We start from the raw sequence: 26131 nt of genomic DNA on the forward strand, positions 1-26131 counted from the left end.
GCGGCTCAAAAAGAGTAAAAATACAACTGGTGGGAACAGCAACATATCTTTATAGAAGACCAAAGGCTCCTCAAGTGGATCGACTGTCACGTGAGGCCTCTCTGGAGAATGCATATCACGGGTTTTCAAACTGGGGTCCCCATGGGAATTCTGCAGGAATCGCAAGGCTCTGATTATCAGAGGCTCAGCAAAACACTTGCAAAATTTAACCATAGAGAGTTTACTGGCTTACTAGCACGCTATTCATGTTACTATACATACAATGAAAATTAGTGTATTAGTCTACGACTGGCTCAGTGGGTGTGTTAGTCCACGACTGGCTCGGATGTCTGGGATTTACAGTTATTTTCTTTGTTTGCCGGATTTTTGAACATCACGTGGCACATAGATTCCAGCGTTCAGGAACACGCAGCCTGTGCAGTAGAGAGACCTGTTCCTAATATCTGATTTAAGCTCTGGGGAGAGATGGGAATGTTGGCTTTGGCCGTAGGCCTCAGGCCTGCACACATTTAGTGAAATCACAGAGGTAGGAAACATGACTCATCTGAGAGAAAGGGAATATAGTAAATGCTGTGTGTCCAGTGAGTGAGGGGCAGAAGGCCGTTTACACTACGTCAGATTATATCTGGATCTGTACGAGCTTAGCTGATAATTAACTGTAGGAACATAAACTCTTGAGGAACTAGGCCAAGCAGACCAGACTATCAAACCCAGACCGATCTGGGAAATTTCCTCTTGAGAATCCATCACCTGTCAGCGTTTGTTCACCAACCCTGGAACAAGCCCTTTCATCTCAGCCAATGATGCTTTGGCACCATTTCCTTTAAGCAACAGTCGTGCTTGTATTTGGAGTAAGTCAATTCGTAGTTAGTTGGGGCCTCTGTAACCCTCTCGGCAGGATTCGTACTGCTGGGGTGACCAAAATAGCATCGTATCAGAGTTAAATGGATCAGCCCCGGAGAATTATAACAATGATTTCATCCTGGATTTTGATCAGAGGAAAGGTTCCCCTGTGGGGGATGGTCAGTGTGGAGAGTGGGGGATGGTCAGTGTGGAGAGTGGGGGATGGTCAGTGTGGAGAGTGGGGGATGGTCAGTGTGGAGAGTGGGGGATGGTCAGTGTGGAGAGTGGGGGGATGGTCAGTGTGGAGAGTGGGGGATGGTCAGTGTGGAGAGTGGGGGATGGTCAATGTGGAGAGTGGGGGATGGTCAGTGTGGAGACTGTGGGGGGATGGTCAGTGTGGAGACTGTGGGGGGATAGTCAGTGTGGAGAGTGGGGGATGGTCAGTGTGGAGAGTGGGGGATGGTCAATGTGGAGACTGTGTGGGGTCAGTATGGACATTGTGGGGGGGTCAGTGCAGAGACTGTGGGGGGTCAGTGCGGAGACTGTGGGGGGGGTCAGCGCGGAGACTGTGAGGGGTCAGCGCGGAGACTGTGAGGGGTCAGCATGGAGACCGTGTGGGGTCAGTGCGGAGACTGTGTGGGGTCAGTGCGGAGACTGTGAGGAGTCAGCGCGGAGACTGTGAGGGGTCAGTGCTCGCCAGAGGCCTGGGAAATCACCAGGAAATGGTTCTTAAAGGTTTGCCGTGGAAATGGTGATGGGTAAATTTAAAGAGATGCTGCCACCTAGAGCTAAGATCGGCCTTGTGGAATGCAGACCTAGCCAGCACATAACCTACTGTGATCCCTGCACCCCCAGTGCCAGGACTGCATTACCAGCCCGTCAGTGTTGGCATCAGGCAGTCCCAGGTCATATGCAGGATGGACCTAATGTAAGCTAAAGTTCCCTCTGAACTGCCTGTTCAGGCACTCCCAAGTCAGGTATAGCCCGGCTGAAACACAGAGCAAAATTTCCTCTATCCAACAACAACAACTTGCATTTATACAAAACCTTTAATGTAGAAACACTTCCCAAGGTGCATCAAAGAGGTGTAAGAAATAAAATGGACACTGAACTGAAGGAGATGGTGGGACGGCTTGGTCAAAGAGGTGGGTCTCAACAAGGGCCTTAAAGGAGGGCAGGGAGATGGAGAGGCAGAGAGATTAAAGGAGGGAATCGCAGAGCGTGGGCCCTCGGCAGCTGAAGGCACGGCTTCCAATGGTGGGGTGAAGGGATGGGGAGATGCGCGAGAGTGTGTGTTAGCCCTTCCCACCACCCCCAGCCCTTCACTCCCCCAAATGCGCCCCCTGCTGAACCAGTGCGATATTTTCTTTCCCCATGTGACACAACCAAGCGAGATCTCCCAGCAAGTGGTGAATGCTAACGTGCACTGTGTTGTGACCATGTATCCAGAGCTGGTGGGAATCAACTGCCTGAACTCTTTAATTAATGGCCTTCGTAGAAACAATATCCATCGTCTCTATCAGTGCTAGATCCATGGTGGCAGAGCTTCCAAATTGTCCTTATTTCAGTAGTGGCCACCCTTAACACATAGGAACACAGGAACAGGAGGAGACCATTCAGCCCCTCGAGCCTGCTCTGCCATTCAATTAGATCATGGCTGATCTGTACCATTTACCCATCTTAGCTGCATATCCCTTGATATCCTTACCTAACAAACACTGAACAATTGCCTGCATGTTATAATATACATATATTTCTGTGATGACTTGAATTATTGAGATGTTCTGTATCTCATGAAGGATTTAGGGCAACCCAACACTTCTGGTGCCTAAAGCAGTCTCTGAATCCTCAACAAATTTGGTTCCAACTTACACCTTTGGCACTTGACTGAATCTTTACGCAATAGAAGTTTCCTCAGGTTGGAATTCGTAGGTCCTTGAGTTGGATGGATGATACTTACATGTTACCCAGTGCCCAGTGGGGGAGACCATTCATTTTTCACAATCTGTGCTGAATTTGAATCCAGGTCTCACAATGCATTGCATTCTCGCAGTTGGTAACTGTTTCCGAAACTAGATCTGACAGCGAAATACTGCACTCATTTGGCCTCAACTAACCATTCTTACCTTAACGCTGAAGATATCTGAGGTGACAAATGACCGCTCCTGAATAACATCCAACACCCTAAGGAAAGGAAGAGAGAAAGGGAGAGACATAGAGTGAATGAAAGACAACAAGAGCGAGAGTCCATAATTTTTTTTAAAAAGGAAATAGGTAGTTGAAAAAAAGGAATATTAAAGACTATTGGGAGCAAGCAGGGAAATGGTATTAGATCTGGTGCCTCATGTTAAGAAAAAGGTCGAATATTTAAGGCGTGTATATATACACTTTTTATATATTATAAAAAAAACTTATTACATTTTTCTCTACTTTCTCCCTACTTCTGCTGGTTCTTTTTGTACACAGTTCTGGGCCACCTGCAGCCATTCAGTATCTCTGTTGTGTCTTGTCTTCAGATGTGAGACTGCACAGCGAGTGTTGGCATGCTATTTGGCTGTGAGGGGGGGTGCGATATAGCTGAACCTGACCAGGCCCCTCCCCCCCGGCATCCATACACATGTACTTTCCATGGAGGCCCACTGGGGTCCTTGGATTATTCTTCGAAAGCAAAATACTGCGAATGCTGGAAATCTGAAATAATAACAGAAAATGCTGGAGAAGCTCAGCAAGTGAGGCAGCATCCGTGGAGAAAGAAACAGAGTTAACGTTTCAGATCAAAGACTTTTCGTCAGAACTGGAAGATGTTCAAGAGTTAAAGTAGTCAAAAACTTTAACAATTCTGATGACAGGTCTTCGACCTGAAACGTTAACTCTGTTTCTTCTTCCACAGATGCTGCCTGACTTACTGAGCTTCTCCAGCATTTTCTGTTGTTATCTTGGATTATTCTTCCCGTCTGAGGCCCAGGAGACATCAGTTTGGTTGGGAATCACTAACCTTGTCTTTAAAATCCCATTAAATTCATTCTCGGGATGTGGGCCTCGCTGGCAAGGCCGGCATTTATTGCCCATCCCCAGTTACCCTGAGAAATGAGTGGCTTGCTAGGTGACCAGAAGGCAGTTAAGAGTCAACCACATTGGGTGTGGGACTGGAGTCACATATAGACTGGACTGGACAAGGGCAGCAGGTTTCTTTCCCTAAAGGACATTCAGTGCCTGTGGTGGGATTTGAACTCACTTCCTTTGGATTACCAGTAACATAACCATCACACTACGATATACTAGGTTTGCCAGCTCTGGTGGGATGTAATCCTAGAGGTTTCATCACATGACCCACTCTCCTGCCATTGGTCGCCCGACAAGTCCATCCTTGCAGAGCCACTCCTTCCCACGCCAATTGTAAGGCAAACAAGCTCTTAATTACCCAATTGAACGATGCTTGATGAATGATTTTAATAACTAATAAATGTTCAAAGAAAATGAAAAAAAAATCACATACAATTTTTTTAAAGGCCCCTATTAATTTTGTCCCGGTTGTTGCTCACTGCAGTGTTCAGGAGATTAATCTTCAATTCCTGGAGACTCCAAGACAATCCTAGAGGATTAGCAACCCTACCGTACCCCCAATAAGTGATGGTAAAACAGAAAAGCTAACCACGTTTCTCAAATCATTCTGGTGCTTTCTCTGTACTCACCGTGCTTCTTCACGAGCAAGTATCTCGAGTAGTTTTGCGACATCTCCAGCACAGTCAGACATCTGGACGGAGAACTTGCACAGCTTGTTGTCCAGGACCAGGGCCCTGTCCAGGCACTGACGCATCAATGGAATGTCCAGATTCCCGCTACACAGAGCAATGACCACTCTGGAAGAGAGAACCAGTGAACGTTCAGCAAACATCTGGGTCAACCAGGTTGACTTGTAGGTGGTGGTGTTCCCATGCACCTGCTGCTCTTGCCCTTCTAGGTGGTGGAGGTCGCGGGTTTGGGAGGTGCTGCCGAAGAAGCCTTGGCGAGTTGCTGCAGCGCATCCCGTGGATGGTACACACTGCAGCCACGGTGCGCCGCTGGTGGAGGGACTGAATGTTTAGGCTGGTGAATGGGCTGCTGATCAAGAGGACCGCTTTGTCCTGGATGGTGTCGAGCTTCTTGAGTGTTGTTGCAGCTGGCCCCAAGCAGGCAAGTGGAGAGTATTCCATCACACTCCTAACTTATGCCTTGTAGGTGACATAGAGGCTTTGGGGAGTCAGGAGGTGAGTCACTCACTGCAGAATACCCAGCCTCTGGCCTGCTCTAGTAGCCACAGCATTTATGTGGCTGGTCCAGTTAAGCTTCTGGTCAATCCTCAACCCACACTAATATATTACCCCCAATCCCATGAGCCCTAATCTTGTGTAACAACCTCTTGTGTGGCAACTCAGGAGACGATAAACCGAGGCCCCATCTGCCCTCTCAGGTGGATGTAAAAGATCCCATGGCACTGTTCAAAGAAGAGCTGGGAAGTTCTGAGGATTCTCACTGCGCTCAGGGATCATCACAAACTTTCAATACACGGAGGAGATGCAAGAAGGCCCAGTACAGCCAGCAGCGGCCCATAGTGGTTTGTGTGCAGCTGGGTGGAGCACTCCTGCTCCTCCATGCTCTGCAGGAGGGGAAGTGAAAGAAACTTTCAGAATCATTTCTTCAGCAGCCTCCTGCGGTCCCTTTCAATGGTTTCTGTATTCCTTTCTGCTGGACCTGGATGAGTTTCTCTTTTTGCCAATCCTGATCTCAGGACTTAGGGTCTGGTATAATGGAAGGAAATTGTGTCTCCACTCACAGGAAGGAAATTACAAATTTCTCTCTCTTCCCTGAGTCACCCGATTAAATCCAGCTGCTTCACACATGTTGCTTTGTTGAACAGACAATAGTTCTCTAAAGCACCATCGCAGCTGAGTATATTAACATAATGCAATGCCAGTGAGTGGGAGGTGAAGCATTTTGGTAGAAAAAAAATCACAGCCGTAATTATGATCTCCATGGAAGCGAGCTCGGTGCAGGGGAAGAGCGAAAGGATTTTGGGAGACAGGTTCTCAGGACATTAAAGCAGCACCTCAGGTTGATAAGGATGTAAAGAGAAAGCTAATGGAATTTTAGGTTTTAGCACAAGAGGTAGAGAATATAAAAGACAAAAGGCAACCATAAAACCTCAATAAGACCTCCCCCTGGGTCTGCTCCTGGGCCCGGCCGAGGTGACCATCCACAGGTCCAGTTTAGACCCGGCCCCTGAAGGTGGTCGCTCTGCCTGCCTCTCTTCCGCAGCTTTCTCCGTGCCCGGGTGGCCCTGGAGATGGAGCACGCGGTGTCTGCCAGTACGCTCGAGGCTTTCCGCGACCGGTGGGCACCGCAGGGGCTGGAGTGTATAGCGGAAAGGGACAACAAGATTGTTGTTTAGTTTGATAAGTTTCCTTTCTCTTTTGTAGGGTTTGGGTGTTTGTTGTTTGTGCCACCTTTAAAAAGAGGGCACTTGTGTTAGTTTTCTTTAATCTGGGTTGAGGGCAACCCAGTTTCTCCTTAATAAATAAAACAAAGGAGACCTCAGTTAGAACACTGTGTGTAGTATTTGGGCTCTACACTATAAGAAGGATATTGAGGCTTTAGAGAGGGTACAACACAGATTCACTGGGATGCTACCTGTATAAGGAAATGCAAATATGAAGGAAGACTGGAAAAATTGGGGCTTTTTTCGTCAGGACAACACAGATTATGGGGCGATATGTTAGAAGTGTTTAAATTATGAAAAGATGGGACAGGGTAGATAGAAGTAGACTGTTTCCAGTAGGTGAAGGGTCAAGAACGATGGGCCGTGGATACGAGATTAAATGGAAGAGATTTAGAACAGAGAGCAGGAGATATTTCTTCACACAGAGAGTTGTGAGGCTGTGGAATTCACTTCCCGGGTTAATGGTTGAGGCAGAAACTGTGTCAGTATCCGAGATTAGATTGGATAGGTGGACGAAGGAAAAGGGGCCAAAAGGATATGGGAGCAGAGTGGGTAAATGTGATTAGGATTATTTGCTCGCCTGGAGGGTAAATACCGACACAGACTGGTTGGGCCAAATGGCCTGTTTCTATGTTTAGCTTCCGTGTATTTCTTGGTACAAGTAGCTGTGTGTTCAGGAATCCTTCTTTCTGTGGCAAAAGCATTTATCAACCGATTGGTGCAAAGGTGCTCAGTTTGGCCCCTGGTCTGTGCTGAGGTGGGGCAGCAGTGGGGGGAGGGGGGGGTTAATATAAGCCTCATTGTCCCTGGGCTAAACAGGGGGGGGAAATAGCTCAGATCATGTCCCAGTTACCCAATGTCTCCCCTCCCTCCACCCCAGCTGCGAAGTGCATGTGTGTGGGTGTCACAGGATTGGCTTCTCTCTGGTCCAATACCCTGTTCACACTTAGTGTGTGGTCACACATGAAGAAAGGCTTTACTTTGCATGTAACCTGACCAGAGAGTGCTTGACTGGGCAGAGTCGAGACCTGCTCTACATTTCACCCATGCCACATGTGACCTGAGAATCCTTTTATAGCAAGACAGAAAAATGTTCGATTCCCAGTAGCAAAGCCCCTCACATTTAGAAGCAATAAATTGCTCTCCACCAATTACGCATGCACACAAACTCTTTCATACACACTGACAAACTCATACGAACGCACACACGTACACATACATAAACTCACACACACAACACATATATACCCACAGACACACACAAACTCATTTGAACTCACACGTACACAAACACATATACACACGTGTGCAAACAGAGAATTGGCGACTCTGTATCTATGATTTTCTGTTGATCCCCCATACAAGGCCTCGCTGGTGATTCCAGGATGGTATGTTGCCTCCCTGATGCCAGGGTCAAGGATGTTACTGGGCAGCTGCAGAACATTCTGGAGGGGGAGGGTGAACAGCCAGAGTTCGTGGTCCATATCGGTTCCAATGACATAGGTAGAAAGAGGGATGAGGTCCTGCAGGCAGATTTTAGGGAGCTAGGAAAGAGATTAATAAGCAGGACCTCAAAGGTAGTAATCTCCGGATTATTCCCAGTGCCACGCGCCAGTGAGTACAGAAACAGGAGGATGGAGCAGATGAATGCGTGGCTGGAGAGATGGTTCAGGAGGGAGGGCTTTAGATTACTGAGGCATTGGGACCGGTTCTCGGGGAGGTGGGAACTGTACAAGCCAGATGGGTTGCACCTCTCTCTCATCTGCTCTCTCTCATCTCGCTCTCTCTCATCTCCTCTTTCTGTAATTCCTTCTCGTATCTCCTCTCTCTCATCCCCTCTCTCTCATCTCCTCTCTTGTATCTCCTCTCTCTCATCCCCTCTCTCATCTCCTCTCTCGTATCTCCTCTCTCTCATCTCCTCTCTCTCATCTCCTCTTTCTGTAATTCCTTCTTGTATCTCCTCTCTCTCATCTCCTCTCTCTGTAACTCCTTCTTGTATCTCCTCTCTCTCATCTCCTCTCTCTCATCTCATCTCCTCTCTCTCATCTCCTCTCTCTCATCTCCTCTCTCTGTAACTCCTTCTTGTATCTCCTCTCTCTCATCTCCTCTCTCTGTAACTCCTTCTTGTATCTCCTCTCTCTCATCTCGCTCTCTCTCATCTCCTCTTTCTGTAATTCCTTCTCGTATCTCCTCTCTCTCATCCCCTCTCTCTCATCTCCTCTCTCTCATCTCCTCTCTCGTATCTCCTCTCTCTCATCTCCTCTCTCTGTAATTCCTTCTCGTATCTCCTCTCTCTCATCTCGCTCACTCTCATCTCCTCTTTCTGTAATTCCTTCTCATATCTCCTCTCTCTCATCTCCTCTCTCTCATCTCCTCTCTCTCATCTCCTCTCTCTGTAACTCCTTCTTGTATCTCCTCTCTCTCATCTCCTCTCTCTCATCGCCTCTCTCTGTAACTCCTTCTTGTATCTCCTCTCTCTCATCTCCTCTCTCTCATCTCCTCTCTCTCATCTCCTCTCTCTCATCTCCTCTCTCTGTAACTCCTTCTTGTATCTCCTCTCTCTCATCTCCTCTCTCTGTAACTCCTTCTTGTATCTCCTCTCTCTCATCTCGCTCTCTCTCATCTCGCTCTCTCTCATCTCCTCTTTCTGTAATTCCTTCTCGTATCTCCTCTCTCTCATCCCCTCTCTCTCATCTCCTCTCTCTCATCTCCTCTCTCGTATCTCCTCTCTCTCATCTCCTCTCTCTGTAATTCCTTCTCGTATCTCCTCTCTCTCATCTCGCTCACTCTCATCTCCTCTTTCTGTAATTCCTTCTCATATCTCCTCTCTCTCATCTCCTCTCTCTCATCTCCTCTCTCTCATCTCCTCTCTCTGTAACTCCTTCTTGTATCTCCTCTCTCTCATCTCGCTCTCTCTCATCTCCTCTTTCTGTAATTCCTTCTCGTATCTCCTCTCCCTCATCTCCTCTCTCTCATCTCCTCTCTCTGTAACTCCTCTCTCTGTAACTCCGCTCTCTGTAACTCCGCTCTCTCATCTCCTCTCTCTGTAACTCCTTCTTGTATCTCCTCTCTCTCATCTCCTCTCTCTGTAACTCCTTCTTGTATCTCCTCTCTCTCATCTCCTCTCTCTGTAACTCCTCTCTCTGTAACTCCGCTCTCTGTAACTCCGCTCTCTCATCTCCTCTCTCTGTAACTCCTTCTTGTATCTCCTCTCTCTCATCTCCTCTCTCTCATCTCCTCTCTCTCATCTCCTCTCTCTGTAACTCATTCTCGTATCTCCTCTCTGAATCTCACTCTCTCAGCTACGCTCTCCCTCACCCTGCTCTTACTGCATTTCATACATTTCCTCACCTCTGCTGCACGCTCGCCTGACTCCGCCTCATGACTACCTTCCGACCCGATTTCAATCCTGCTCCCTCTCAGCACCTGTCCCTAAACGGCACGGACCCAGTCTGTACCCAGACACTACGGTGTGACTGAGTCAAATATTCTCAGTGGAACAAGTGGGAGGTTGCCACTCGGAAACAAAAACACCAATGGGTTAAGTTAAAAATGACCCTTCAAAAAACAAACTAAAGATGCCAAACCGACTGAGATCAAAATCATAGCTACGACCTTCTGGTACATTTGGCTCAGTAATGTGATAATTTTAACAGCGGAGTCATCGAGAGAGCAGGTCCCCTCACTTTCAAAAAGAGAACTGGATATATATTTGAAAAGGAAACATTTGCAGGGCTATAGGGAAAGAGCAGGGGAGTGGGACTAATTGGATAGCTCTTTCAGAGAGCCAGCACGGGCACGATGGGCCGAATGGCCTCCTTCTGTGTGGCTATGATTCCATGAATATGTTGGGTAAAGTTATGCAGGAGAACTTGGTTGGATTCTCTGGCAGGGAATCAGAAATAGTACCTGGTCTCAAAAATCGTTCCATAGCAACGTGCAACAATATATAGGACTGGCTGAACTGGTGTTGCAGTTCCGAGAAAACTCTTACCGTTTGCCTTTGAGTTCTGGCAGCTTCCCGGCAATCACAGCAGCAAGGCCTATAGCTCCCTCGGCGTCCACTATAGCCCTCTCGTACTCCATGAGGCGAAGGATGGAGAGCAGGATGTCCTCCTCCCTGAGGCACAGAGACACCATATTATACACAAGAGCATCTCACAGGGTGAGGAGGAGAGCAGCCGTCGTGTAATGAGACACTTTTATTTCCCTCCTCCTTCAATTTCCTCTCATTTTCTCCCCTCCTCTCTCTGAGGCACTGACTCATTCTGAGTACAGCCCCACCGGCGCAACTGCCCTCTGGTACTTTGCACAATTGGCCATTCTTCATCGTCTTTTGGACGAGATGTTAAACCAAGGCCCCGTCTGCCCCCCTCAGGTGGACATAAAAGATCCCACGGCTATTATTTCGAAGATGAGCAAGGGAGTTCTCCCTGGTGTCCTGGCCAATATTTATCCCTCAACCTACATCAGGTACATCTATAGAGGGGTATATTGGGCATGGCAGTAAGAGAATATATAAGGTACATCCATTGAGGGGTAAATTGGGCATGGCAGAAGGGAGTATATAGGGTACATCAATTAAAGGGTATATTGGGCATAGCAGTAATGAGATATATGCGCCAAGAAGTGGGTATATTGAGTACATCAATTAAAACATATATTAGCTATGTGTGAGGTGTATAAGGTACATCGATTAAAGGGTATATTGGGTATAGTAGTTACGGAGTGTACATAGGGTATGTCAAGTGGTTTATTGGATATGGCAGTAAGGAAGTATGTAAGGTCCATCAATTAAAGGGGTATATTGGGTCCATCAATTAAGGGGTATAACTGGTGTGCTTGTAAGGATGTGTATTGTATATTGTAATGAAAGGATATATTCAGTGTGGCAATAACGGGGTATATTGGCTACCTCAATTAAGGGGTACTGGATTTGGCAGTAATGGGGTATATTGGTTGTGCCAATAAGATGGACATATTGAGTATGTTAATTAGGGGTGTGATTGGTATGGTACTTTGGGGGTATATTGGGTATTGTAATGAGATGGTATATGGGGTATGGCAATAAGGGGGTATATAGGGGTTTGTCAATTAGGAAGAATAATTGGTATGGCGATAAGGAGGGTAATTGGGTACTTCAGTGAGAGGTATATTGGATATGGCAGTGAGGGGAAAAGTGGGTTTGGATTGAGGGGTATAGTGGGTTTGGATTGAGGGGTATAGTGGGTTTGGATTGGGGGGTATAGTGGGTTTGGATTGAGGGGTATAGTGGGTTTGGCACTGAGGGGTATAGTGGGTTTGGATTGGGGGTATAGTGGGTTTGGATTGAGGGGTATAGTGGGTTTGGCACTGAGGGGTTGGGCCTATTGTATTACTTCTCAATCTCTCCAAAAGGTTTAGTCAATCTGAAACTTTTGCAAATTGCTGTAAGAGACAAAGTGATTGTTTCCGTTGAAATTTTAGCAACTAGATACCTTTTTTTAAACTCATGAAGCAATATAAAGAATATTTCTGTGAAAAAAATCCATACTTACTTAACGGTAATGATCTTATCTATTAGTTTTTTGGCCATCTGAAAGGCATTACTGCCAAAAGAAGCGTTGACCAATTCTGTGAATAAAGAGACAGGTTTGAACTTTTAATGCTTGAGTCACAAGTATTGCTGTACTAACTGTTGTCTACCACAGGGTGCAGTTGTATCCCTGTTTATTTTTCAAACAGTGTATATACAATATATACACTCTCCACCCCTCCTGCATGCCATGTAATCCATGTAACCAGATAAAACCCAGGCCAATTAGGGGGGAAAAATCTGGAAAGTTCCTCTCTGAGCCCCTTAGGCGATCAAAACTAGTCCTGGAGATCTCTCTGGCCCTGATTAATGTTATACTGTACCTTCCTTTTGTAGGAGGTGATCTCCACCCCAGCCAGAAACAGGTCCAGCTCTCGCTTGAAGGAATCAACGTTCACCGTACGAGCTGGTAGCCTGTTCCACAGGTCCACTATTCTCTGGGAAAAGAACATCTAACCTAGTTCTGACCTTACACAATTTGAGATTTTGATTCCTGGTTCTCCCTAACCTATTTAGTTGAAACGAACTATCCACTCGAACACAATCTATTCCCTTAATCATCTTATAAACCTATTCCATTACAGTGAGGTGTATAGGGTACATCGATTAAAGGGGATAATCTCCGAAAGCTTGTGATTTTAAAATAAAATTGTTGGACTATAACCTGGTGTTGTAAGATTCCTTACATTATTCCATTACTGGTGGAGATAGGGGATTTGCACCCAGGAATGTTAACTTTTAATTGAGTTGTTAGTGTTGGAATTTGTCTCTACCTGCACAGACATGGGGATTGGGCTGATTTTATCAGCGATTGTAAACGCTGATTCCAGTCATTTGTAAAGCAATCCCATACGTGCAGAAATGAAGGAATATTTAACTTTTCATCCATCAAAAATTTCAGGTTGGTGTTGTTGATTCAGTCAGTTCACAAATGCAAGGCACTTCTCAAACAAGTTTGAAGCTCTCTACCATAGACACTACCCTACCCTACCCATTCAACCTCCTGAAGAAAGGTCCTCGCTGCCCCTCCCAAAAGGCAGATCGAGCAAAACTCCAAATGCTATCTAACTTTCCATCCTACATTGCACTGCCTATGTTGCTTGCCTTTCTTGGTGAGACATCTTCATGTCCCAGCAGCCTAGGAGTCTTGATAAATCACGATGCTTTATCTACATGAATCATCCAATTCAGTGGGATTCATGTAGATAAACCTTTGGAGACTCCCACATCTCAGACCAATTAAATAGCTTGAATTGTGTTGTTTTGCCCACGGTTGAAAAGCAAAATGCTGGATTAGGAACAGGATTAGGCCATTCAGCCCCTCAAACCTGTTCCACCATTCATTTAGATCATGGCTGATCTGTATCTTAACTCCATCTACCCGCCTTGGTTCCGTGTTCCTCAATACCCTTGGTTACCAAAAATGTATCAATCTCAGATTTTAAATTTTCAATTGACCCCCAGCCTCAACAGCTTTTTAAGGGAGAGAGTTCCAGATTTCCACTACCCTTTGTGTGAAGAAGTGCTTCCTCACATCACCCCTGAATGGCCTAGCTCTAATTTTAAGGTTATGCCCCCTTGTTCTGGATTCTCCCATCAGAGGAAATAGTTTCTCTCTATCCACCCTATCAACTCCTTTGATCATCTTAAAAACCTCAATTAGAACACCCCAATCTTCTATATTCAAGGGAATACAAGCCTAGTCTATGCAACCTGTCCTCATAATTTAACCCTTTTAGCCCCGGTATCATTCTGGTGAATCTGCGCTGCACTCCCTCCAAGTCCAAGATATCCTTCCTGAGGTACTTTGCCAGAACTGTATACAGTAGTCCAGATGTGGCCTAACCAGGGCTTTGTACAGCTGTAGCAAAAATTCCTCCCCTTTATATTCTAGCCCTCTAGTTATAAAGGCTAACATTCCATTAGCCTTTTTGATTAGTGAATGCTGTAGTCCAGATGGGGTCGAACCAGAGCTCTGCACAGCTGTAACATAACTTCCACCCTCAGGAGGCTATTGCAGCTGTTAACACGGTTACCAGAACGCATGTCTAGAGGGGAGAGGACAGGAGAAACGTCTTCACACAGAGAGTTGTGAAGCTGTGGAATTCACTTCTAGGGCTAGTGGTTGGGGCAGAAACTAGGTCAACATTAGATTGGATAGGTGGCTGAAGGAGATGGGGATGAAGGGATATGGGAATAGGGCAGGTAAATGTGATTAAAACCATTTGCCCACATGGAGGGTAAAGGGCGACATGGATTGGTTGGGCCAAATGGCCTGTTTCCATGTCGTAACCTCTATGTATTCCTATCTATGGCTAATCGATGGTAAGGACCTGTTGCACAGCTTGGCTCTCAGTCATTTGCCGCAATCATTTACCTCCGTAGAATCTGTGGTTGGCGTAGGCTGAGTCTGCTGGAGGGTGGCCCTTCTTGAGGCATTGTTGCAGTGTTGGAAAACTCTCAGGCTCCACACCCTGCGAGTAAGTAAGACAGAACCAGCTGTCACTGGCAGAGATTAGGCTCAACAAACACGCAGGCACAAGGGAGAGGAGGTATTGGATAGAACCCCAATAGATATGCACAGTCTTCACTCCATGTGCTATCCCTTCTAATTATTTTCACTGCTCTGATTGCTCATCAGCAAAGACATTTGCTTTATGCTTATTACCTCCTTTTTTTTTCCACTTGCCCTGCCTCAGGTATCCAGGGCCCTACAAACACCAGCCGCAGTCAGCCAGGATGGGAGGGGACGCGATTGTCCAGAGAGGTGGCCGGCAGCAGCCCGCAGATTTAATGCTGAGCTGTGAGGAGCATTCCGGCTCCGCCTGGCTCCATAACAAGGTAAGTAAAAAAAAAAATGAAAACATATTTTTCCAATGGCGGCCTTTAAGGACCCCTGATTTGGCTGCCAAGCCCCTGAAGAAACTGACCGCAGCGGGCATGGCCCACCCTGCGGTCAAGAGCAATCCAATGTTGTGAAGGGGGCTTCAAACATATGCAAATAGGGGGCCTGAAGGCTGTTTCAGGCGCACCCCGGACAACGGGAGAAGCACGATCCAATTTCTCGGCACAAGCGTGGGCAAGCTTTCTAACCGTGATCGCAGAGCCCACTCTTGTCATCACCCAGTGCCCATGAAGGTTTTAATTATGAGCTACCTACGGCATTACGAGTGGTAAACCTCAGCCTGTCACGCTATCTTCCGAAACTGAAACCACGCCGGCAGTTACTGTATGAGACCTTTGACCTTGTGACACCACTTGGTCAATTAGCCAACACAGGATTAATGTGCGTCAGTTGTTGCTTGAGCATTTGACAATGAAATACCATGTGGCGCAGTTAATTACCCTGGACTTTTATCTCTGGAGTTTGACTTCTAATCCCACCTAGGCTGACAGGAGTGAAAGGCTCCTCTCTCTGCCGGCAGTCTCTTCCTAATTCCTTGTATGTGTGTGAGACCATTGCACAAACCTGTCCCTAATTTGATACAAGCTCCTGGTGTGGCTAATGGAACTGTCACGCTGGTGCAGAGATGGGATGCTGTTCTGAGCTTGAGGTTAGGAGACATTGTTGGGGAAGAGTTAAGGGGCGATTTGCCCCTAGTTGACTGATTGATGCTGACACTGCGGGGGTGGATTTGGAGTTGGGTGTTGACGCAGAAACAGGTGGAATTGCACTGGCTGACCGTTATACGACATGTGGGATATTCATTTCTATTGAAGTCAATGGAACTGATGATCGGTTAGGGCATTTAACAGACGTCTAACAGGCGACCCACGAGATACCACCTGTTTTGTGACAACGCCCATCTCCAATTCTACCTCCTGCAAACTCTGAAATTCTCTGCATTAATGAGCTCAAAATTCAGCCGTCACTCCCCCCACGCCCCCCAGTCCCGCTCCAAAAATCCAAAAGATTGTGTTAAATTCTTCCCAAACTCTGCTCTTGAATTCAGTGGCAAAGTGCTTGAACTTACAATAACAGTAACGCTCGGGTTGAGGTGTTTGAGGGGGGCTGCAGCCCCTGCCAGGAGATTGCACTCTCCGCCCGCTGGCAGTATCACGGCGTCCAGCTTGTGTACCTGCTCGTAAAGCTCGAGCCCCATGGTCCCCAGTCCCGCCAAGTATGGGGCACTGTCGTCCCTGTTGGAAAGAGACGGAACACGGTCACATCTGCCAGAGCTGCCACGTGGCCAATATTCCACTGTTTCTTCTGCCTGGTCGAGCAAGAAATATATTATCCCCCAGCCACATGGAGGGTCTACCCTGGAGTCTCCCCCCATATGAAAATCGCGATAACTCATAACTACAGTAGATCCCCTACATAATAACCATGATAACTCATAACCCACAGTAGGCCCGCTCCCCCATTTCCTTTATGAATGGATGTCCTCAGTAATTCACAAAAGAATTATGGAGGAGCAAAGCTATTCCGCCCATCTTAGTTCCTGAATCCAGAAAGACCCTGAAGTCCTCCCATTGTGGCATCCAATCATTTCTTAAATGATTTTGCCTCATTACTCTATTCCATGCGTTGATCACTCTGGATATGAATAAGAATTTCCCGGCATCATTTGTATATTTGCTTTTACCATGTCGAACCTGTGTCCCTTGTCCTACTTTGGCAATTTAGTTTGAATTTGACCATGGCATCTTTTAAGGGAAAATTGGATAAATATTTGAAGCAGAGGAAGATACAGGGCTTTGGGAAGAGAGCAGAGCAGTGGAATTAGTTTTGGATTGCTTTAGCAAAAAGCCAGCACAGACACAATGGGCCAAATGGCCTTCTTCTGTGCTTTAAACTTCTATGGTCTTATGGAGAGGTAACTTGGCCAATACCAGTTCATATCGGGAAATCATAGGCAATGCACCTGTGATTTTCCCATATGTCCTGGCGGTGGATGAAGTATCTCACTAATGGCCGAGGCTCGGGACATTTAGGCTCAAGAACATTTCTGATGTGTGAAGCTCAGTAACTATACCCATGGCGAATTTACCAACCCATGCGGCATGTTGCTATGTGTAGCACAAGAGCACAATCTACGTCAAATGACATAGAGCACAGAAACAGGCCATTCGGCCCAACTGGTCTATGCTGGTGTTTATACTCCACATGAGCCTCCTCCCAATCCAATTACCTCTTTCCACCCTTCCCTCATATCCCTCTATTCCCCTCTCCCTCATATTTGCATCAAGCATCCCTTAAATGCATCAATGCTCCCTTCTTTCACCACTCCTTTTGGCAGCGAGCTCCACATTCTCACTGCTCTCTGTGTAAAGAAATTCCTCCTAAATTCTTTAATTGATCTGTTCATGACTATCTGATATTTATTGCCCCTTGTTCTGGACTCAGCCACAAGTGGGAAAAAAATGTCAAATTCTCCGGTGCGCCCTATCAAACCCCTTCATAATTGTAAAGACCAAAGGAGAATCCCCACCATCCCATCTCTCTCCCACACACTCAACAATAAAAGCCTGCGTTATTAGCTGTCATCCTAGCGCAGCAGCAAAGAATACTTTGTTTTTTTAAGCAGTCAATTTTCCCCTTGCAACGCATTACGAGAAAGTCTGAGTGTGGTTACCCTGGTTCTCTCAAGTCTGTGAGTAACAGCAATGTAGTAACTCACTCCTGCAGGTAGAGATATCCGTTCTCACTGGCCAGTTTTTTTGCGTGGCTCCGGGAATCCTTCACGCTGCTTCCGTAGGTAATCACCATGGCTCCGTACTCGCGGCACGTTTTCACATTGCCCGGCGAGGTGCTGGTGGGCACAATGATGAGCACGGGTATGTGGAGCTCTGTGGCATGGTGAGCTACGGCCATTGAGAAGTTGTTGTCTGGTGCCAGGATCACTCCCTTCCTCTGCTGTTCCTGCAAATTGAAACGGGTCAGTTCATAGAATCATATAGCACAGAAGCGGGCCATTCGGCCCATTGTGCCTGTGCCAGCTCTTTGAAAGGGCTATCCAATTAGTCCCACTCCCCCGTTTCCCCCCCCCAGCCCCACAGCCCTAGTCATCACCTAATTCCAGTGCCCTCCCTCCTCTGTGCACAAAACCAGTTCTAACGGGGGGATGAAATCTCTATGATAGAGAGGCAGGGTGTACAGTGGATTAAACACTATGCTCTCACTTTCTTCTGTACTCTGATTCTATGCGAAACATAGGAAGCTTTACTACAACCTGAAGTCTACTTACCCAGGTTTCAAAGGAATAAACTTATGGGATCCTTGCCACCTAGTGGCCAGTCAACACTTTGTAGCATGGGCCGTCCATCTGGCACATGGTACAGTTGCGCCGTTGTACCTGGGCAGCCCTGCCAGGGTGTGCCAACTTCTTCCGCACCTGCCTCTAGACCCTGCAGGCGATGTACACAGCACTGAACCTGACCACCACCTCCTGCCAGGCATGCTGCATTGCTGCCCTCTGAGGAGGATGCCCTGGAGAGCCAAACAGAGCAATCCGATTTTTAAAAATTTGTTCATGGGATGTGGGCGTCGCTGGCAAGGCCGGCATTTATCGCCCATCCCTAATTGCCCTTGAGAAGGTGGTGGTGAGCCACCTTCTTGAACCGCTGCAATCCGTGTGGTGACGGTTCTCCCACAGTGCTGTTAGGATTTTGACCCAGCAACGATGAAGGAACGGCGATATATTTCCAAGTCGGGATGGTGTGTGACTTGGAGGGGAACGTGCAGGTGGTGTTGTTCCCATGCGCCTGCTGACCTTGTCCTTCTAGGTGGTAGAGGTCGCGGGTTTGGGAGGTGCTGTCGAAGAAGCCTTGGTGAGTTGCTGTAGTGCACCCTGTGGATGGTACACACTGCAGCCACTGTGCACCGGTGGTGAAGGGAGTGAATGTTTAGGGTGGTGGATGGGGTGCCAATCAAGCGGGCTGCTTTGTCCTGGATGGTGTCAAGCTTCTTGAGTGTTGTTGGAGCTGCAATCATCCAGGCAAGTGGAGAGTATTCCATCACACTCCTGACTTGTTGCCTTATTGATAGTGGAAAGGCTTTGGGGAGTCAGGAGGTGAGTCACTTGCCGCAGAATACCCAGCCTCTGACCTGCTTTTGTGGCCACAGTATTTATATGGCTGGTCCAGTTAAGTTCTGGTCAATGGTGACCCCCAGGATGTTGATGGTGCTATGCAGCTATGACATGCAGTGGCACCTCCACTGGACCAAACATCAGAGAGTTCAAACACTGGGCCATTTCACCACTTGTCCAAAGACCCTATTTCCTGCTCCAACATCCAGGGCTTTTGCCAACGTTTTTTTTTGCCTGCGAAAGGGCTGCTAACTATTTCTATCCCCGCAGATAACAGTTAAGTGGACAGTCACTTTAAATCCCGGCTACGGCTCTTTAAGAACTGCTGATGTGCCAGATATTTTACTCCACCCCCCCTCCCATTGGCAAGCTCCTAGCACAAGGTCCAATCCACGTCAGGGGCTCACTTTAAATGAGTTTCGACCTGGGAAGATCTCACAAGTTGGCCATTTGCAACTTGTGTGAGCAGAATATTCACAGTGCATTGGTTCCGCTGTTAACGTGTTGAATAGAAAACTGCTTTTTTATATTATAGTTTTCTATTAAGCAGTTTGCAGGTCATTCAGCCCAGTAGGGTGATTGGCAAAAGAACCAATGGTGACCTGAGGAAAAACGTTTTTACATAGTAAGTGGTGAGGATCTGGAATGCACTGCCCGAGGGGGTGGTGGAGGCAGATTCAATCATGGCTTTCAAAAGGGAACTGGATAAGAACATAAGAACATAAGAAATAGGAGCAGGAGTAGGCCAATCGGCCCCTCGAGCCTGCTCCGCCATTCAATAAGATCATGGCTGATCTAATTGAAAGGAAAAAAATTGCAGGGCTATGGGGATAGGGCGGGGAAGTGGGACTAGCTGGATCGCTCCTGCATAGAGCCGGCACGGTCTCGATGGGCCGAATGGCCTCCTTCCGTGCTGTAATCTTTCCATGATTCCATGATTAATCCCCTTCACGTGGCTCTAGTCTGTTGTTTCATCCCCCCCTCTCCTTCCTCGCTCTTTTTTTTCCAACTTTACTAAAACCTGCTTATCTTTTAGTTCAGTTCTGATGAAAGGTCTACGCCCAAAACATTAACCGGTCTTTTCTCTTTACAGATGCTGTGTATTCCCAACGGTTTCTGTTCTCATTTGAGTTTTCTGGCATATGTAGTACTTTCTGGCCATTTCATGAGGAAGGATGAACAATTAGCTGTGACGGCGCGTCTGACTTTCCGTACCTGCGATAGCGATGTCAACAGATACCACGCCCCTCGCTCTTTCACACTGCCAGTGTAGTGCAGATATTCCTTCTTTAAGTAAATATCCATCCCGTACTGCTGAGAGAGCCTGGAATACTGGGAGAAAAGAATGGAACATATTTGCTAAGTAAACGAGGTTGAAAACCTTTGGCTCTGGTCCCATCAGACTCAAAAGGCCGACAAGTTGAAAATACCCATTAAAATTTTGGCAAGCATTTCTGGGATTCTGAGAATTACACCCTAGACCATGTTTAAAGAGCAGTAGAAAAAAAATATGGGTACTTAGTGTCACGGTTGGCTCAATTGGTGGCACTCTCGCCTCTGTGTCAGAAGATTGTGGGTTCAAGCCCCACCCCAGAGACATCAGCACACAATCGAGGCTTACATTTCAGTGTCGTACTGAGGGAGCGCTGCACTGTCGGAGGTGCTGTCTTAAGGGTGAGACGTTGAGCTGAGGCTCCATCTGCCCTCTCAGGTAAATCACATGGCAGCATTCAAAAGAGACCTGGGGTGTTTTCCCAGTGCCCTGGCCAATATTTATCCCTCAACCAACACCTAAATGTAGATGATCTGGTCATTTATCTCATTGCTGTTTGTGGGACCTTGCTATGCGCAAATTAACTGATGCATTTCTCTACATTACATCAGTGACCACACTTCACAAGTACTACATTGACTGTGGGACATCCTGAGGTCATGAAAGGTGCTATATAAATGCAAGTTCTTTCTTTCTTTCTGTAAAAAAGAGTGCAATGGACAAGGAGCAAACAGGCAGAGACTGACTCCTGAGAAGTCCTCTGTGTGTGTCCATAAGTTCCTGAGACCCTCCCTGCTGGGGCTCCTACTGTGATTGACAACAGTGAGCAAAAATTCCTGATCCCAAGAGAATCTCAATCGGAACAGCAGACGGTAGGAACTCAGGCCTGGTCCTTGCTGATTTGGTCCATGAATGCAGACGAGGCCTCCGGAACACTGACTGCCCGTGCAAATGCAGACGGTTGTGATGTAGCCAGCACCTGATACTTTTCTCTAATGTGGGTACTTGATGCTGACAATGGGTGCTAAAAGTGGAACGAGAATGAATTGTATTTAAATCAGGATGCCCCAAGGCACTTTACAGTCAATGAACCACTTTTGAACTGTTGGCATCTGTTGTTACACGTACGAACATACGAACAATGACAGACAGGAAAAGACCCTTTGGTCCATCCAGCCTGTCCCACACAATTGTGATATCTTGTGTATCACCACATTTAAACTCTCCACCCCACCCCAAAACCTAATGTAGTGAAACGTCCCATGTCCAGTGGGAGTCTGCCGGAACAGCTGCAAACTCTGCCAGGACCTGGAGATGCCAAGTCCTAGCTATATGCGGCAGCCCCCATCGATGTAAGCACAAAATTCACAGAAAGAAGGCACGCTGAAACCTAGCGACATACCGTGCAGGGGGTTTTCGGGACGCCATTCTGGATTTTGAAGGCAGCTGCACTGATGTCCTCAAATCGGACTTGTCTGTTGCCGGTTTCGGAGGTCCTGCTGGTCTTGCGGCCTGTCGTTTCTGGGGCATTGCTGAGCAGCGTTTCCGAGTGACCCGTCACCGTCATCTCCCAAGTCTTCACGTCTTCGCCCAGATACTCATCCTCACCAAAGTCCTTGAGCCTTTCTGGGTTTATAGCCTTCTGCTGAAGCGAGGGGCATCCGTTCTCGATTGGGCCGCCTCTGTGACAACGGGAATCACCGCTCACGGGTGGATGTTGGCGAATCTGCTGCACCCCTTCCTCGCCACTGCACAAGATACAAATGAGGACATGTTGGTGTTGAAAGTTAACGCTGGGCTTTCTTTCCCTAGAAGTTCCAATGTGAAATTGTGACAATAGTAGCTCCACCACTTAGAAGGACAATGGCAACAGGTGCATGGGAACACCATCACCACTAAGTTCCCCTCCAAGTCACACACCCTCCCGACTTGGACATATATCACCGTTCCTTCATCGTCACTGGGTCAAAATCCTGGAATTCCCTACCTAACAGCGTTGAGGGAGCACCTTCACCACACGGACTGTAGCGGTTCAAGAAGGCGGCCCACCGCCACCTAATCAAGGGCAATGAGGGATGGGCAATAAAAGCCCACCATGCCAGCGACACCCACATCCCAAAAATGAATAATAAAAAAAAGCTCTCCACCCTCCTGCATATCAAAAGTTTGATTGAGTGCTTGATCAGATTACTTACAAATACAGCCTCCGAGGGCTGGCACGATGCCTCAGCGAGTTTAACCAGTGGGTAGCGGAGCCATACAATGACAACAACAACAACTTGCATTTATACAGCGCCTTTAATGTAGTAAAATGTCCCAAGGTGCTTCACAGGAGCGTTATCAGACGAAGTTTGACACCGAGCCACATAAGGAGGTATTAGGACTTGGTCAACGAGGTAGGTTTTAAGGAGCATCTTGAAGGAGGAGAGGAGGAGAGGTTTAGGGTGGGAAGTCCAGAGCTTTCAGGTCAGGAAAGGATGCTAGTTTGGTTCTAGGTCAGTGTTCAGTTGCTGATCTCAGCCAGAGTAATGGGGTGGGTGCAATTGAAAGGGGGAGGGGGATTCTGCCTGGGATGCCGCTCCTGGTCATTATTCAGCAATCCCTGCAGCAAGTGGACACATGGTGAGGACAGGACTGGGATAGGCTGTGAAGACCACCAGTGAGTGCTGAATAGCTTTAATGGAACTCGCCGTCAAGCTCACATCTGCATTGCTACTCTGCAAGGTACCAGAGAGTGACTGAAGGCTACAGATCCGTGCCCAGCAGGGTAAGTGGGAGGGCACCTCATTGCATGGGCCGGTGAGTGCACGAACCACTGCTGGCACATCTACAACACTCGTCCCACACTGCCAGAAACTCCAGCTCCTGGCTACCATCGAGTGGCACGCCCCCTCCACCCCAGGGACGCCATGCAGCCCCCCCTTAGCCTCTGTATAAAGGCACCGATCCTAAAGTTTTGAAGAGAATAATCTATCCAGGGTCCAGAGCACTTCCCTGGTCTGGGTCCCCCCCCCAAAATGGGGCCCACTTCCACCCTATTGGAGCCCGGTAGGCCTCATCTCACTGGACGTACCATTCTCCACTCACGTTGGGTCCTTTCTGGGTCGGGGATATGGGACGTCCCAGTGCAGATGGTCGCCGTCCCAGCCCCTCCCCCTCCGACACTGACTGGCCTTGTTAAAGGGCCAGCAGAGGCTCTGCCTCTTACCGGGCCAACCGCAATTTCCCCAATTTAAGATCACAAACTTTTTCCGAACAGAGTTATGGGGGGAGTCCAACGGAACTGCCAAGGAAATTAGGGCCCCAAGGAGTCAGGGGAGGAAAGTAGGAGAGAAACTGACAAAAGAAATTGGCGCGTGAAAAAAATACAATCTTCTGGTTGGCTGAATTCAAACTAAGCTGAAGAAAATGTGGACCAAATGAAGTTGCTCTCACAAGACCTGGGGCTGTGTCCCATGTCGGTCCTTCACCAACTTAACCTTTCACCAGTGCCAATGGAGAGTTTGTCCCAATTTGGCTACTCTGATGGAAATAAAATCAATAGTTTTCCAAATTATTACCCAATACATTCAGCAGGGAATGTGATTGAGTAGGAGACCAATGTGAGTCCACTTGTACTCTACAAAGACTTTCAGGATGACAGGTTTATAGAGACTTTATAGCATGGATTCAAAGATTGATTTTTGCCATAATGATTCATCATCGGCGAAGTCACACTGCCTCCATTTTATTGCAGGCTGGCTCGCCAACTATTAATAGTTCCCAAGTCATGAAGCAAACTCCATGGGAACGGGAGTAGGCCTCGAGCCTGTTCCGCCATTCACTTAGATCGTGGCTGATCTGTACCATAAGAGATAAGGTGGCAGAATAAACAAAAGGCAGTAACTTAGAGACTAAACCAGAGTTGGGTTTTGTACACCAAGCCAAGAAATGCTCATAATGCAGCCCTGGGGACCATTTGATGCCAATCTCCCTCTCACCTCATCCTCAGAAGACCTGCTGCTCCATGTGTCTCTGGGCTAGAGCCAGGATATAAATATATTTAACACAGAGCGATAGAGAGTGGCACTCAACAAAACATTAGTGGGTAACTCCGCCTTGAGTGTACTTATTCACAGTTTTGACCACTTAAAACAAGTCATGCATAGTCATACTCTGTGCTGTGCAGTTAGTGTTCACCACACTCATGCAATACTTCCATCACATCACACAAAATCTCGATGTATCTCCGTCTCGGTATAACTAACCGGCAGTTAGTCCTCACTGCAATCGTATCCAGATCAAGTCACAAGGTTTCCCATTCTAAAATTAATACCTAATTGTCCATTCATGGGAAAGAGCCTTTCCCTGAGGTGGTGCTGAAGGAAGCATTGCTCTTTTGCTATGTGTAGAAGCATCACAAATGTGAATGAGAAAGCAAGAACTTCCATTTATATATAATGCCTTTCACATCCTCAGAATGTCCCAAAGTGCTTCAAACTTTTGAAATGTAGTTGCTGTTTTGTAGGCAAATGCGTCAATCAAATCACACACAGCAAGATCCCAAAAACAGCAATGTGATTATGACCAGATAATCTGTTTCATTGATGTTGGTTGAGGAATAAATATTGTCCAGGACACCAGGAAGAACACCCCTACTCTTCTTCAAATAGTGCCATGGGACCTTTTGCGTCCATCTGAATGGACTTAGTTTAACGTACCATCTAAAAGATGGCACCTCCAACAGTGCAGCACTCCCTCAGTACTGCACTGAAGTATTGTACCAACCTGGATTGTGTGCTCAAGTCACTGGAGTGGGGATTAATCCACGACCTTCTGACTCCAGTTCTGCTAGAAAAACTGGCCAGAGGAAATCTTTATGAACATATCCCCAATGTCACCATATGTAGTGGCTAGGACAATTCATCCCTTGTGATGTTTGGAAGCCAATTAGTAGGAATCCCAAAACCTATTGGCCTGATGGAGGAAATCGCGTATTTTCCGATTCTGCAGTCCTATGTTGCAGGAAAAGCATTTTTACAGGCTTTTCTGCTGAACACACCCTTCTGTTAAATGCTGTTAGCACCAACAGGCCTGGCTTGGGCTTGTGTAGTTAATGCATCTTTGATGTGAACCAGGTAATGAGATACTTTATCTCCATTCTTATCTCATGTTTATAGGATGGTTTAAGGAAGGCCTTTATTTTATGTACTGTATGTTATCAGAATGTGCAGGAGAGAAACAGATGGCTGCTAGCCTAGAGACAGAGAGGACGATTGCCTCAAGGGAGCACACGGTCCGGCAGGACAAGTGATGTGATTATAACATATATAAGTCAAGACGTAAATCGTATTTGTTAGAACGTTCTTGGAGCGAGACTGGACCACTCAAGTGTTATCACAAGGACCTTCAAGAGTGATCGCCTGGGAACCTTGTCGGTATAGGCTTTGCCAGGTTGTATCTCAGTGTCTTATTTAGTATGTTATAATTGTACTCTTGTATTGTGACTTCTTAATAAAACCTTTATACTTTGGAACAAAACGCCCTCTAGTCTCTTTGTGCAAGGGACCAAACTAACAGTTTATTCACATATGTTAAAGGGCCAGTGATGTGGTTTTGGTGGGGGGGGGGGGGGGGTGAAGAGGCAGCACCATAATATTAACAGAGTAGAAAATACCATGTACTGAATATTAAGAAAACGCTTCGTATCAATATCGTGGCTGATACTGAATTTAATTTTTTTACAGTAATCATTAATTGCTTTAAATTCTCCAATGATACTCCATGTGTAACACATTTAATAGGGGCTGTTGGCCTGACACTGCTCCCTATATTCTTAAATATTTTACAGTCCCTTTCTTTCACTGAAAACTCCTGTTTATTCTTATAGCATGGGACGAGCACTCAGTTCTATTACAGCTTAAATAAGTGTGGCTCCCCCATTGGCAAGT

The 26131-nt window shown here is 47.0% G+C and overlaps 1 protein-coding gene and 1 long non-coding RNA gene across 4 annotated transcripts in view; one reads left to right on the forward strand and one right to left on the reverse strand.

The window, feature by feature from the left end:
- On the forward strand, window positions 1–25683 carry LOC137304169 (uncharacterized). The gene is made up of 3 exons (XR_010958522.1): window positions 1–90; window positions 14594–14735; window positions 25406–25683. It is a non-coding gene; the product is annotated as an uncharacterized lncRNA (long non-coding RNA).
- Window positions 1–26131, reverse strand: part of LOC137304168 (L-threonine ammonia-lyase) — a 38549-nt gene that overhangs the window by 8484 nt on the left and 3934 nt on the right. For all 3 annotated transcript variants that reach the window (XM_067972675.1, XM_067972674.1, XM_067972673.1), the window contains 9 exons: window positions 21604–21949; window positions 20144–20260; window positions 17519–17760; window positions 15869–16034; window positions 14272–14368; window positions 11857–11932; window positions 10314–10439; window positions 4536–4703; window positions 2970–3027 (listed from right to left, as the gene is read on the reverse strand). In XM_067972675.1, coding sequence (XP_067828776.1) covers window positions 2970–3027; window positions 4536–4703; window positions 10314–10439; window positions 11857–11932; window positions 14272–14368; window positions 15869–16034; window positions 17519–17760; window positions 20144–20260; window positions 21604–21949 — 1396 coding nt within the window. The remainder of the gene's footprint in view (window positions 1–2969; window positions 3028–4535; window positions 4704–10313; window positions 10440–11856; window positions 11933–14271; window positions 14369–15868; window positions 16035–17518; window positions 17761–20143; window positions 20261–21603; window positions 21950–26131) is intronic.

This window comes from Heptranchias perlo, chromosome 36 (genome assembly GCF_035084215.1).
Source record: "Heptranchias perlo isolate sHepPer1 chromosome 36, sHepPer1.hap1, whole genome shotgun sequence".
NCBI classification, from domain to species: domain Eukaryota; kingdom Metazoa; phylum Chordata; class Chondrichthyes; order Hexanchiformes; family Hexanchidae; genus Heptranchias; species Heptranchias perlo.